The following is a 15,182-nucleotide window of genomic DNA, read 5'->3' on the forward strand; positions in this document are numbered from 1 at the left end:
GCGGCCAACAGAAAATTGAAAATTTTTTAGGAAGAATTAATCTATGCCACTTGATACTTGAGGGATATGGGATTGCAAAATATTTGCTTTTTAATTTGGCTTTCGAATTTACCGCTCGGAAGATTATATCTACTCATCTAGACAAGCGTATTTACCTCTTACCATAGAGTCCATAGAGCTACCTATGGCTGTGTTCCTTGACCGGCCGACCGGCTGTGGCTAAACAAATGTACTTAAATATTTTAATCACTTTGATACATGCTAGATTATATATATCGCATTTTTAAATTGGTTTTATGTGTTTTAAACTGTTACCGCTATTACCACTATTACCACTGTTACCACTGTTACCACTGTTACCTGTTACCTGTTACCACGGGGGACGACGGACACACGCCTATTATCATCATTTCCAGTGCATTGAAAGCTGGCGGCTGGCAAACACGCTAGCAGACAGTCACTGCACGTGTGTATGTGTGCACCCGTGTGTTAAGGTTATAAAATGATCGGGAACGACCCTGCCGTTGGCGAAACCAATGCTGACAAACAGCGCAAGAGTCGCTTTCTGGATGCCTTCTACAAACTGGCTGATACAAATAAGCAGCATCGCGTGAGCGGAGCCGAAACCGTCATCAATGAGCTCACCAAGTCGAGAGAAGAGGTACGATTTCATTGATTTGGCGACTTTATGAGCTGTGTCCAGCATCAGTTAAACAGCACTACCTCTGTTTTCAATAATCATTTTTTTCTGAGCAACAACACACCTGTCGAATACCTGGCTTCGTGATGAATTCACGCATTCCAAGTTTGACAATGACGTGGGTTTGTCACGGACCCACATAGCCTTTCAACTTGATACATGAAGTACTTGCAGTTAAGAAAGCTGCAGTATCGATTTATAACGCTTCTGTGTTTTCTCTTCCTCTCTAGTCTGACTCCAGCAACAAGCTTCAGTACACGGTTGAACGACTGATCAAAGGCCTTCCGTCAACTCGAAAATGTGCTCGAGTAGGATTTGCAGCTACGCTTGCAGAGGTGAGAGATGCTTTTATGTGTAATTTTTCTATACGATACAATTATCCTAAATCTCTTCCGTTTATGCCAAGCTACATGAAAGCTTGACTGAACAGTGAGTGCATTTGCCGCGCAACTTCGCGCAACCTTCCTTCTTCTTTTTTTTTTTTTTTTCCCAGGTTCTCAGAATGTTTCCTGACGTTAGTGCAGATGAAGTTCAAAGTTTAATTCACAAACATCTTCCTGAAGACACGAAAGAGGTACTGTCTAAATCCATCATGCATTAATTGATTGGCACAGACTTGCCTACTTGATGCACTACCTCACAGCCGGGCTCAGGTTGACAATTTGTTTTGATGTCATTGCTCTTTCAGTTCTTTGTGATGCCCTTTTTGAGTAGTGTATTGATTGTGCGGATGTTAAGACAAATGACATTGTATATGTTTCAGACCTAACGTTCATGAAAAAGGCAGGAAAAGTTTTGTAAGAATAAAGAAAGTTTATTTCTTGGGCATGTTGTTACATACAGAGGTCATGTTATCTTGAGCTTGGATGCTACACACAACTACACTCCAGGGATTATAGCCTTATATTGACTTACTATAGTGGCACATTCTTTTATCTATGTAAATAATTGTGTTGGTAATTTTATCAGCATATCATAGAATGTAGCCTTTGTGGCACCACTTTTATCTGTGTAAATGTGAATCAGAAGTCTGCATTTTTGTGCACTCATACGAATAAGATGGCTCATCTAATATTGAAGGGATTAGATTTGATAAAATAACTTTCTGAAGCTGTGAGACTTAGAGGCCTGTAATTTTCAAAGGTGTCATGTTGTACCATTGAATCGTGTAAATAAAATTCACCACAATGTCCGCACTTCTTTAATGGCATCCTGAACAGCAGAAAATTGATGCAAATGCTATTTAAAATTTTGGGGGATGTTTTGTTACTTCTACTTCTAGCTACATGGTTCATTTCTGCAGCTATTGAATCTGCGAGTATAAAACCACAATTGTGACTCTTCCAGGATAAAAACCATGTTGTGCTGGGACGTTGTCTCGCCTTTGCGGCACTTGTTCGCTCTGGAAAGGCAGGTGATGCAGTGGGCAGTGTTGCGCGGGAAGTGTTGGAACTTGGCACGCGTTATCCTCACGTCCAGCTCATGGCATGCGACATCTTTAAGGAGCTCCTTAACCAGGTATGACATCGTCCACTCATTTCTTGTCTTGTGATTGCACGTTTTGGAGTACATAGTTGTCTCACTTCGGCACAAAAACCTTCAGGCTTGCCACAGTAACTTCAATTTGCCAGACGTATAGAATCCATATAGTACCCCTTAGTAGTACCACAGTCCTAATTTTTGAGGGTTGGCAGGGTCGTGTTGGTCATGAACAATTTATCACCTATCAGTCTTTTCAAAAAGACCTGAAGAGAATTTCCTTGAGCATTGCATTTGAGTCATCAGTTGGAAACAAGGAACATTCATACTCTATAAACTGAGTTTTTACACTTCTCTGGGATGTTTAGATGTGACTGTAAATTTTTAATTAGACACTGTTCAAAGCCTCTTTGTCTTGTCTTTTGAGCTCTTTTGTATTAAACAACAGAAATTAAAGTTGGTGATAACTGCTCCTTTCATTTGCAGGTGAATGAAAAGAAGTTCAGGAAAAAAGTTTGGCCGGAGTTGCAGGAAGTGTTGTCATGTGGCTGGGAGGAGTGCACGCCTCTGAAGCTATACGTCCTCGTCCAAGCTGCATCCAGATTTCCAGTGAGCCTTTTACACCTCATTCTTGTTACATTGCTTTAGCGTAATGTGTTGGCTGTTAAAATTTTTTTTCTAGTTTCTTATTAATAGCTTGTGTAGTGGCCGCTAGCTAACATTGTTTATCCTGCTTTCTGAACAAAATATGCCTGTAATAAAAAAAAAATGTCTATTTGAAAATTTGAAACGGAAGTTCACGTGTGCTGCTACTTTTCTTCTGTAAGCCTGCACATCACAAGCATGTCGACAATATATAATAATATATAAAATAAAGGGATGAGCCGGCAGTATGGTCTGTCTGTTTCAAAGCATTATTAACATGCGGTAAGTAGCACATTACCTGGGTAAGCTGATTTGAAACGTTAGAGATGTGACAACAGCCCATGTGAGGTGTACAGAAAAGGTTCCCCTGTCCCTTCCTTTACTGGAGCAGCGTAAGACACCCATGTGTTGCATGCTGCTTCAGTCTTATAAACTCTTGATATGAATTTTAAGCCTTGTCATTGCTGTCAAATCTGCGTGTTCAGTGCATTGAAGGCTGCGTTATTGACAAGATTTTTTCTTTAACTCATTCCTTTAATGTTGCTAACTTTTAAAAGCTGATTACTGATCTGCGAAGCATTCATTCTTTAAATGTCCTTCACAGGTCCATGGCATTCCCGTCTCTTGGTCATGTTCAGCAAAGAGTTTCTTACTGACAGTGTGTCAGGACATGCCACTGAAGAAAACCACTACCTTAATGAGGAGTGGAATTTTTGAGCTGATGCTTGGCAATGGAAATTAAAGTAATTGTTATGGCAATCTTGAACTTGGCTTAATTGACGTATATAAAGAAAATGGGAGCAGCAAGTACAATATGGCAAAGAATCCAATCGCAGATGTATGGTACAAAATCAGGGCGAGAGATGAGAGATTTATTTCATTCAAGGGGGTATAGGGGTATCGAAATAACACACATATATTTTTTTATTGATGAGTGTCTCAAACCCCCGCCTTTATGGTCAAAAGAGGTACGGGATCCCTTTTACGGTTACCCGTCGTCCCTCTATGAGGTTTGAGAACACATTTAAAAGTTAGGCCGGTCAACCCATGAAGTATGTGTGTCGGTGTGCGACTGAGGAATAAGTTCAAATAGTTCAATTGTTTTTACAAACAATTGAATGTTTTTAAATAGTAGTCCAAATTACACTGCATAATAATAGAGTACAATAAAAAAAATAAAACGCCACAACAAGATAGTGATAAAATACTAGTTAAACGACAAGAGGAAAAAAATCCCGACAATGAACAAAACACTAAGATAAAAAGAATACTTATAAAGATCACAAAGCAAGTATTCTAGATATAAGTATGGGCAAAAGTCACATAGAAAACGCAGCGAAAAATATTACTAAGTCCGGTAAAGGTTAACAAAAGCGAAAATAATGTTCGATTGAACAACAGGCTGTGGTGAAATGGAATTCTCACGGCTTTCTTGCGAGTTGAGGCGTAGAAGGCTGGGTTGTTCGGTAGCGGAGGCTGGCAGATGAGGAGACGATGCATTGATTGCGGGCCCGGTTAAACAAAAGACGATTTCCCAGAGCGGCCGCGAGAGTGGCCCGGAAGACTGAATCTTCCCAGAGAGCACTAGCGCGGGCGTTCTGCTGTATGTGCCTTTATGCTCTCGGCTGTCTACGCAGCGTCCGCGTCAAGGACGCGCGGTCGCTGCCCCGTCGGCTTGTCGAATCTTGCTCAGAGGAGCAGTGAGGTCCCGTGAGTTTCGCACTATATCTGAGGTAGAAGGTCCCGCAACTTCTGCTGTATAATAGGTGAGGCAGCTTGTGACAACGAGTTTGGAGTGAAATAACAGAAGGAAGAGATGCTGAACTGTTGCAGTTAACACTGTAGACTTTGATGCCACCCAGTATCTTTTGAGAGAGAAAAACAAAAATTATCTCATTTCAAAGCTTTCGTGTCGAGCTAGACCAGTGGAAGCATTATGCATATTGCTGTACCACAGAAGAGAGGGTGAATATGTTTTGGTAAATTTGCAACTTGCAGCATGATGTGAGGATATCTTTTATGCTGCCGTATAGAGATCATATGGCTCACAAAAGTATTTAAGATTGGCGTGACACTAATTACGGCCCGCCTTTCAGTACATGTGCTCCAGTGAACTTACATCTGACCGGTGCTACTCTGTGCTGATATTTTTTTCTGCTCGCAGGGCATGGTGAATGCAGCCTTTCTACAAGAACACTGGGCCTGTGAGAGCATTTTAGACAAGGAGAACTTTGCCCACATTGTGCAGATTCTTCAGGTGGGCTAAAGAAGGGATTCTAAATTGTGGTGCAGTTATGCTATTTTGAAACACATTTTTTTTTTGTTTATGCATACTGCAGCTCCTAGCAGGTGTATTGAAGGAGCTGCATATACATATATATTGTTATGAGTGGAAATCGCACAGTAGGGGGTAGCACTATTCCAGATTCGATGGCCACTGCTTCACTGCTTAACTACACTCACCGTCATCTTTGACAAGGATAGCATAGTGGAATTTTTAAATGTTATCTTTTTGCTATTGACCTGAATTAGTGCTGTAATAACTGTAACAATACAGCACTAATTCAGGTCAATAGCAAAAAGATAATTAAATATCCGCTATGCTTTCCTTGCCCTTGCCAACTGTCTGCTTCTTTTTTTCATGTATCATAATGAGCGCCTCATTTCCTCTTAAATTTTCTGCTATATATATATATATATATAAATATATGCACAGCCCTTCCTTATGTGGATTAGAGTTCAAAGTGACACATCTATCAAAGGGCATAAGACTGCTTGTTTTATCTTGTACATGTTTGTTTATACTATAAACATCAGACATGTGCAAATTTTACTTTGACAGTCAACAGCACACATTTCCTGGTGTAACAGTCAAGCTGAAGTATCGTAATTTAAAAAGAAGTTAGAAAAGCCTTTCTGTGAAATAGTGTTGCTTCCTAACATGACAGTGAAAAGGGCTTTTGAATGTGCGCCATGTGCTGGCTTTGACTGTGCGTTTTATTACTTTCTAATTTTTTTCTTTTTTTTTTCACTGCAGAGGTCAACAAATGTTCACCCTCATGTTCATCCCGTCTGCACCCTGATCCTGCAAGCTGTGATCAACACGAAAAACTTCAAGAAGTTCTGGAAAAAATTTGTGGATGGTGAGGTGCCTTTCTTTTTTTCCTCTTTCACACGCGCATAAATTGCACTTTTGATGCTAAAATTTTTAGGCATGCTTTAATACTGACTGCACTTTACAGTGGCACACTGCTTGGCACGTTGCCACATGCTTTTAGGCAGTGTGGAGCACTACTTTGATTGCGATCCCTTCAGTGTGCAAGGGGCTCTTTTTTGCAACAGAGATGTAAAATTTTGAAGGCTTCCATTCAACGGAGGACCCATTGGTGACCGCATGCTAGGAACATCCGGATTGGTTGGAAGGGCGCCAGTTATGGAGTGGCGGAATTTAAAAGTAAATAAAATTTCTGAAAAGGAACTTTATCGAGGGTGAGATGGGAATAGAACCTGGGGCTTTTAAATTCCAAGCCAAATGCCTCTAAGCTACGCAGGCACATTCATACATCTTGGGGGCATTATATTGTCTGGCATTCATACATCTTGGGCATTTATACATTCATGCATTCATACATCTTGGGGGCATTGTATTGTGGGGCATTATATCTATGTTGAGTGGTCTTTCAACATTAGATATGCTGGTGAGTGTCCAAGAAATTAAAGAGGCACAAATTATGGTATTAGCGATTATGTGAGCAGGAAAGTGCATGTGCGTGAACAAGGATATGCAATAGGATTGGCAGGCAGGAGTCATTAATGCTGTTGTGTCATACCTATAAAGGCTGATCTTAAACCTCTTCCAAGTTTTTTTTCTTCATTCTGATAACTCTGTCTCTTCATTCACCCTTCTATGTGTCCGCACTGTTGTGCAAATATTTTCCCTCTCTTGTTAGCACTGCATTTTTTTTATATATGTAATATTGAGTGCCATTTGCTTGCGTTTTACTCAGATAAAAAGAAGGCTTTTGTGGTAAGCCCCACACAATTACTGCTAGTGGAACTACTAAAGCTTTTATCCATGTGGGGTCTTAGAAAGGTAAATCCAAATACACGGCAGTCTAGGCAGCTTTAGTAGCAGTGGTCTATGAAGTTTAACGTTTGAAGCAACCGATGCCGTGAGTGATGTCATGATGGAGGGCTCCGAACTGTTTTTAGACCGCCTCTGGTCCTTTAGAAGCGTGTGCATTGACATCGCATAGCAAATGGGTGTTTCTGTATTTTGCCTCAACTGAAACGCAGCTATCATAGTGGGGATTGTGTACCTGGCTTGGGATCATTAGCCAAACGGCCAAGTCATTGAGCCACTTTGGCGGATCCCACGATGCACTCCAAACCTGGTTTCTCAAAGGCGCACTCAGTGTGTTTTATGCCTGTCTGCATAAACGTCGTGCTGCAGGCACCTTGTGAAGCTAGAGGATGAAAACAGGGTGTTGGGGGCACTGTTGTCGCTTTGAGAAGGAGAATGGCTTTGTGTGTCTGCAGCTGTTGCCCAGTGGTAGTTTGTAAAGCAGAAATCTTGTGCAGCTTTCCTTTCTCTCTCAAGGCTTTTTGCTGTAATGAATTAGTGGCAGACTATAGGGCAAGCGCCAAAACCACACTAGTGAAATCAGATATGTTTGGTGTGTAGAGGGAGGGTGAGGCGATATGCAATAGTGTGCTTTATAGGTTGCTTGCTAGATTTTTCTTGATGCTCATCTCTCTGCTCAACATATGGTCAGAGCCATTGGTTAACATTTTGAGTGCTTGTTAAATAAACAGACATGCATCAGGAAAACCGACACACCAAATCAGCCTTTGAGGAAGTGAGTGGTTGCAATGAAGTGAAGGGTGGTCTTTCAGTAGACATTTTAAAAAAAATAGCACTATAGTGCTTTATAAGAAACAATTCTTGGCTGCTGAGTTTACTGTTACAGCTTGCTTGGGAGCACAATCCGAGGCAGCCGTAAGCACAGCTGATAATTGACACTCAATAATTCAAACTTGACGAGGACGCAAGATTGGTTCCAACTATGCAGAGTTCGAATTAAGACGGACTTCTTTAATTTGCATCATGTGGATAGGGCTAAATTATAGGTTCAAGTAGACCAGAAGCTTGAATTGTAGTTCAGATAAGCGCAATTCTACACTAAAAGGTGTTGGTTTCGCACACATGGATCTCAATGCTGTTTTAGCCTCTAACCAGCTTAATGCATTTTTGTAGAGGGACTACTCACGGCACCTCGTGAAGAGCGGACCTTTCTGGCTGTGCAGCTGGCCAAATGGTGCTTGTCTCAGCTGACGACCGTCGAAAAGGTTTGTATTGTTCTCTCTCGCATTTTTTAGGTTTTGGTCATGTGGAGTGGTTTGTTGCTCTGCTGTCAAGAGCCAGCATTATTTGTTGGTTCCAAATATGTCTACGTCATCAGAGGTTGGGACTAAGGTGAGGAGACAAGTGAACCAGGTAAAGGCAGTAATAATTGAAAAGCTTTACCATAGAACCACATGCCTGACCAAACTGTACTGTATATTCTGTTTGCAGGATTGTTTTGGGGAAGATTTCACTTCATTCTTTGTCCTGCTGCAAAGTGTTGCTGTGTGTCGCTTCATTGCTTTTTCCACTTCTTGCAGCTGGAAATCGTTCTTTCGCCACAACTGAGGAAACAGACTGTTCATGCAATATCCAGCAACTCCCATGTTTTGCACTCTGTAAATTGTGATCTGGTAAGTTTCTGCCATTATATACTCCTTTATGTAGTCCATCAAGTTTAGCGTGCTGCTCCATTCTTTGTTTTCTTTTTGTTTCTACTGCTAACAGAATGGTTTCTGAAAACTTTGCGTTTTCTACACATTTTCAGAAGATTCACTTTAGCATTACAACATTGTGGGAGGGGTTTTAGGACAGTATCAAATTTGTGTCTAAATCTTAGTGGTTCAATGTGGTAACATAAATATTGTCAGTAGCTTAGTGGTACGTAACGGGCACCTTATTTTTTTATTTTTTTTTTTTTACAGGCGCAGTTTCTGGTGGACTTTGCAAAGAAGTCAGAAGAGGCACAGATCCAAGTGGCCGTCCTAAACTTCTTTGTGCAGCCGTAAGAAGACTAGAACCTGTGGTGCGCATTAGCTCTACTAAGCCTTTCTCATTGTTTTTCAGGCCTGGTAGCATCCTGTTTGACCACATTACCAAGACAAAGACAATACATGATGTGCTGCTAGCTGTGAGTGCACATTTTCTTTATTCCTTTCCCTCACTGTGCCTATTCATATACATTGTTCATTAAAATTAATGACAGTCGTCATCAAGTTCTTTTAAACTTTTAAGAAATTTTCCTGCAAGGAACTTGCTGAAAATGCATGCTGTTTGTTTCTCCCGACAGCAAGGAGTACACTAACGGTAAAATTATTATCCTGCCTCTCAGAAACTTAGTGATAAGGTTTTGAAGTTGCTGCTTCAAAAATGAGAAGACTGAGAGACAAAATTGAAAATGAGTAGCCTAAGCAGCGGAGTGCCAGTGATCATGAAAAATATGCATACTCTTGCATTCCCATCAGCGTGACGATACATGGCCACATATATTTTTTGTTGCATTTTGTTTTGAAAAATAGGGGTAGTATGCCTCATAAACCCCTGGTGCCATACAGAGAAATGCACTTGATGTTCCGCATGGTTACTTAATAGATTTCAAAGCTCCACTATAGCTGGTATTTTGCTTTGCGCGACCACTTACTAAGCAGTATGACTTTACATTGAGTATCCTATGGGAGGCAGACCAGCGGCCGGAAAAGGATGTGTCAGTTTATCCGGTTCCACACTATATAAGCACTTAGGATATAGGCGGTCTCCATTGTATAATGTCATCGTTGCCGTGACCCTCATGACATCCAGCTGGACAAAGGCTCCTTTCACATCTATCGAACTATCTCTGTTTCATGCCAGCTACGACCACCTTATCCTCTCCGACTACCTAATCTTATCCACTCTCCTAGCTTTCTGTCCCCCGTTGGTGTCCTTGCCTTTTCTCAGAATCCAGTCCGTTGCACCAAATGAGCATTGATTATCCGCCCTTTGCATTGTATGTTCTACCCATAATAATAATAATAATAATAATAATAATGCCATGCCCGTTTCTTGACTTTGCCTGGAATGTTATTAACTTCTGTTTGTTCCATGCCCCACACTATTCTCTTCCCACCCACTTCTTAGGTTATATATATATATATATATATGTGTGTGTGTGTAAGAGAGAGAGAGAGGGAGAATGTCTTGGTTGATAGGTGACAGATTAAAATGGTGACACTGACTGGAGGACGTCAGCCATGTGGTGTTTGATTTTCCCCGAGTCGTAGTTCTGGATTTTGTTAGTCCTAGCAGTCAACTGTATTCCGTGTTGAATGCTGCGCTGACGGTGAAGAATGGCGGTGCGGTTGGTAAAGGCTTCACATGAGTCCTTTGACCAACGTCAAAAAAGGGCCATATAATGGGTTTTTGCCGCACAAGGCGGACTTATTGTTGTCCGATGGTGAAACTGATCACTGCCACATCGGAGAAACTATTTGAGATCTATGACCCCTTTCCCAAACATTTCACCTCAAAGAGCCGAGCACCAGGCCGGGGGAAAGCTTGTACCCATTGAAAAACCGGTGAGTACCCGGCGGCACCAGGGATCGAATCTGGTACCTCCCAAACATGAGGCGGATGCTCTACCACAATGCTACGCTTTGGTAAAAAAGGGCCAGATAATAGGCTTTTGCCGCACGAGGCGGACTTGTTGTTGTTTAATGGTGGAACTGATCACTGCCACATCGGAGCAACTATTTGAGGCGTATGACCGCTTTCCCAAACACTTCACCCCAAAGAGCCGAGCACCAGGCCGGTGGAAAGCTTGTACCCATTGAAAAGCTGGTGGGTACCCGGCGGCATCAGGGATTGAACCTAGTACCTCCCGAACACAAGGCGAATGCTCTACCACAAGGCCACGCTTCGGTTCAAGAAGAGTTTAGCTTGCCAAACAGTATCCCCCGGGCTTAAATGGAATCGCCCAGGCTGAGCCCCTTTCCAAAAGCTAAGTCCCATAAATGACAGACACCCATGCCGGGGACCTCTCTTGTGCCAGTTTATGTCTGGTCATCGTCGAGCTGCAAAACGAATCCTGACAGCTCTCTCTCACTGCACGTGGCGGACTTGTCAATTACTGCCACCGCGTTGGTCGTGTTGTGGGTCGCACCCACGTGCTCAGGCAGGCGGGATCGCAACACCCATGGTACACTTCCATGACGTGCACCCCTGGCCAGCCGCCTTTGCATCCCTGACTTCGGTAACTCTCTTCGTGCTGCACTCCATGCGAGAGCCCGATTCTACCAAGTTTTGGTAAGCATCTCGGTTTGGACGTCAGCCCCATTCCAAAACTCTTTAGGACATACTGCCTACGTACCGGAAGCGCGAGTGGAGGCTTCATCCCCCACCCTTTGGTCTCACAGCGGTACTACTGACAGTCACTCAAAGGGTACTTGCACCAGTTCTGCTTTCACTTCATCTTCACTCTCTTAGCCTACTGAGATGCCCGCAGGCCTCAGCGTTTCCCAGGACATTCCTGGTTTTCACCGGAGGAGGAGTGCAGACAGTCTCTAACAGCGCCTCAAAGCATCCTCGCGGGCTGGGTTACACAGGGTTGCCCCTACCCTTGATGATCTTAGTCAGGGGAGATTCCCCTGCGTTCTTACATAGAGACTTAGCTGGTACAGCCCATCCCTGGACTGCACCGGCAGGTGAACAGACTCTCATTTGCCGCTACGAGGAGTGGTCATCTCCAACTCCAGCGGCTTCCATCCTTGGATCACAGGGAGTCGGGAGCTCCCCAGCCTTATGCCTAGTCCCGTTTCTTGATAGGGTGCATCATCAGTAAAGGCTGTCATTTCCGATGGGTCCTACCGTAGCGGTTCATAAGCCTGAGAATCTATCCCACTTTAGTGGGATAGACTTTGAAGAGTGCACCAGCCTCTGAGGTTCCAGTCGGCTGTCTGAGCATTCCTCAGTGTGGCCTCTCTCGAGTACAGGAGCGTGCCACTGCTCCCAGCCTTATTCCTCCGGGCTTCATCGCCAATGGTTGCACCCCTCTTGGTTACAGGAGACACAGCCCCTCCCAGTGACCAACCAAAAGTCAATCCACCCATCATCGAAAAAACTGTGTGTGTGTGTGCGCATGTGTGTGTGTAATTTTTCTTTTCATAATTCATTGCTTAGCCCTCAATCCATTTTTCTTTAACCTCCACATTTAAGCCTTTAAACCTGTGGATAAGTATTGGTAAGATATATAGTTGTTATATAGTTTCCTTTTCAGGGAAATTGTTAAGCTGCTATTCATTACCCGAGAGTGTGGTGGCCGCGTTTCAATGGAGGTGAAGTGCAAACGTGTGCGCGTGCTGTGCGACGTCAGTGCACGTTAAAAATCCCCAGGCAGTCGAAATTATTCCAGAGCACTTCACTACCACACTTCTTTCGCTCTCTCTTCTTTCCTTTCCTTACTTCCCTTATGCCATGTCTGTGCCTTTCCTTTCCTGTAAAAAGCAATTTTTATTACTTGCCTTAAGCAGGTATATTTCCTTACCACATGTAGTGCTTCACTCCATACCGTAGACTGTTGTGCTCTTCCAAGATAGGCTGTTGATGCTTACTTACGATTTCTATATGATTCATCTTTAGAGCCATCATTCTGTTTTGCCAGTCGAGAGCCTTGGTAATGCTTTGCAATTCAGTCCCCGAGTTACTTTGTAAGGAAAGTTTAAGATCGTTAAGCTATACTTTATTAGCTTTTATCCCCAACTTTTTTTAATTCACTTCACCGAATGCCCTCTGTAGGGTGTATACCTCTGGAAAGATTGTCTCTCCCTGCCTGACACCTTCCCTGTATGATATTTTATCACTTTCCTTGTGAAAAGTTGTCGTCGCTATGTGGCAGCTATAGATATTTTCCAGAACCTGCATATATGCCTCTTCTGCATCCGAGTTCAGTATTGACTGCTGGGATTTTGACTGAGCCAGATTCTTTGTCCTAATCCATGAAGGCTATGTAATTGTTTATTCGCTAACAAATTTGGCAGCTGGCAGCAGGTACCTGCATGGCAGCTCTGTACCCCAGCAGGGACTATGCTGTTTCGAAGTCTGAAACTGGAAACAAACTGAGCATTGCTTGCAGCCGAAAAAATGCTGTACAGGGGGAAGTGGGAGTGCACACTTCTTGTCTACTGTTGTGTCCCCCTGAGTAGAGAAAAAGTTAGACATGTTGGGGATTCTTAAAAGGAAAATAATAGCACACACAGGAAGACAGGACGAGCGACTGGACACAGACAAGCACTAATTACTGAAATTGAAAGTAGCGCTTGTCTGTGTGCACTCGCTCATTCTTTCTTCTTACAAGCGCTGTTCTTTTTCTTTTAAGTGTCCCCTTGGCCACGTTACGATTCGAGGGCCATTAACAAGTTTGCTGAACAACAGGATAATCGTTCTGCAACCACTAAGTTGAGGTGGTTGCCTACACAGGCGTACTGCACCAATTGCTGTTACATAAATAAGCTCTAGATATAGTGGTCAGTTATACTAGATTGTGTGCATTTCTTCTGATTGATTGCATGAATATGGTCAGTTGGAGTAACCACAAAGTCTGGTTTCTCTACTTCTATTATCGGTTAGCTTAGTAAGAACCTTGTGAACAGCTGATAGTAAGCTGATCGCTAATTTTTCAGCTCTTTGATATCCCCCTTCTTATGGATTAGCATATTTGTGCTCTTCCAAGGCTCCAATATTCTCAAGGTTGTGAGACACTGCATATACAATGTGGCACATTTTTGTATAAGGTAATATTTTCACCGTCCTTCAATATATATGCAGTTAACTGATCCTGACCAACTTCCTTCCCCATTCGCATTTCATGTAAGACTTTTGTCACTTGTCCACGCTTTTTTCCACACCACCGGTCCCATCATTAGCATGCTGATTATTTTGGCTACTATCAATAATTTGTGTAGAGTTATTCAGCTATTTAAACTATTTTATTCATATTAGTAACAGCATTACCCTTTTCCTCTCTTCAGGTGTACATCTGATTTTTGCCAACGACTAATTTTCTCTTCACCACATTTAGGCTAATTGTGTAGAACAGCGCGAAAAAAACGACAGGGACGAAGGAAGACAAGACGAGCGCTGACTTCCAACTGACAAGTTTACTTCATGCCTGCATCCACAAGAACAAATAATACACAGAAAACATAAATTATGTTTTCTGTGTATTGTTTATTTGTTCTTGTTTCTTTTATTGCATGAACGTGTTCATATATGTGGATGCAGGCATGCAGTAAACTTGTCAATTGAAAGTCAGCGCTCGTCTTGTTGTCTTCCTTCGTCCCTTTCTTTTTTTCGCGCTGTTCTACACAATGGATTACCAACGTGCCCAAGCTTCTGATTTAGGCTAACTCGCTTATTTAGGGACTGCTCAATCTACTCCATGCTGTAGTCTTACATCATTTACCTTGTGCTTATGGAAAATAATCAGCTGTATCCATTTACCTTGTGCTTATGGAAAATATTCAGCTGTATCCTATGCGTGCAATTAGAGGCTGCTTTGAATGAAAATATCTTTGGCAGAAATCCGCCTGATTGGGTTCTTAGAACAAAAATTTAAACTTACACCAACCCAAAACATTTGTTCTAATCGCAGAGTTGCCCTTGACGAAGGGGCAGAGTTGGTTCCAAAACGTTGGTTTAGAAATATTTTGGTTAAGAGGCTGTCATTCTTCAGCATTTCTATGTGCTTTATGCATGGTAGCTACACCCGAGCAGTGAGGCATGCTGCTGTGGCTGTGAAGAATTTCAACTGCTTGAGCTTCGACCACGTTATTCTGGTGGACTTCTCAAGTTCATTACACTCTGCTTTTTAATGGCTGCAGTTACGCTGATGGCCCTTTCAGTGGTGGCCACTATGCAGATCAAGTCCACCCCGTGGACACCCTTGGTGTTTTTTTAAAAGGAAATCTACTTCATGCATTTTGGATTTTTATACTGGGTGCACCATAAATACTGTCACGTGAATTATGGCGCATAAAAGGAAATCTCAGATTTTTTGCACAGCATTTTTTTTATACCTTAGGGATGCAACTTGCAACATTTTATCAGTATGGCTGCTTTTGGCCGTTATCACGGCCCTTAAGCATTCCGAGTACGCTTTAATTGCAGCCCGCAAGGTATCCTGGGGAAATTTTTTCTATTCTTACTCTAGCAATGTCATTAGGGCTGCAACGGTGGTGTGCTGAAGAATTCAAGCCTTCTCTT

At 42.5% G+C, this 15,182-nt stretch overlaps 1 protein-coding gene across 1 annotated transcript in view; it reads left to right on the top strand.

Annotated features, from left to right (window-relative positions):
* Window positions 1-379: 379 nt before the first annotated feature.
* LOC146196055 (myb-binding protein 1A-like) overlaps window positions 380-15,182 on the top strand; it is a 46,767-nt gene continuing 31,964 nt past the window's right edge. Inside the window, exons 1-11 of the mRNA XM_084598064.1 lie at window positions 380-661; window positions 931-1,035; window positions 1,194-1,274; window positions 2,048-2,218; window positions 2,666-2,788; window positions 4,989-5,081; window positions 5,862-5,967; window positions 8,082-8,173; window positions 8,489-8,581; window positions 8,873-8,952; window positions 9,015-9,078. Coding sequence (XP_084454190.1) covers window positions 503-661; window positions 931-1,035; window positions 1,194-1,274; window positions 2,048-2,218; window positions 2,666-2,788; window positions 4,989-5,081; window positions 5,862-5,967; window positions 8,082-8,173; window positions 8,489-8,581; window positions 8,873-8,952; window positions 9,015-9,078 — 1,167 coding nt within the window. The 5' untranslated portion in view covers window positions 380-502. The remainder of the gene's footprint in view (window positions 662-930; window positions 1,036-1,193; window positions 1,275-2,047; window positions 2,219-2,665; window positions 2,789-4,988; window positions 5,082-5,861; window positions 5,968-8,081; window positions 8,174-8,488; window positions 8,582-8,872; window positions 8,953-9,014; window positions 9,079-15,182) is intronic.

This window comes from Amblyomma maculatum, chromosome 3 (genome assembly GCF_055883805.1).
Source record: "Amblyomma maculatum isolate TAMU_Amacu chromosome 3, ASM5588380v1, whole genome shotgun sequence".
Taxonomy (NCBI): Eukaryota; Metazoa; Arthropoda; class Arachnida; order Ixodida; family Ixodidae; genus Amblyomma; species Amblyomma maculatum.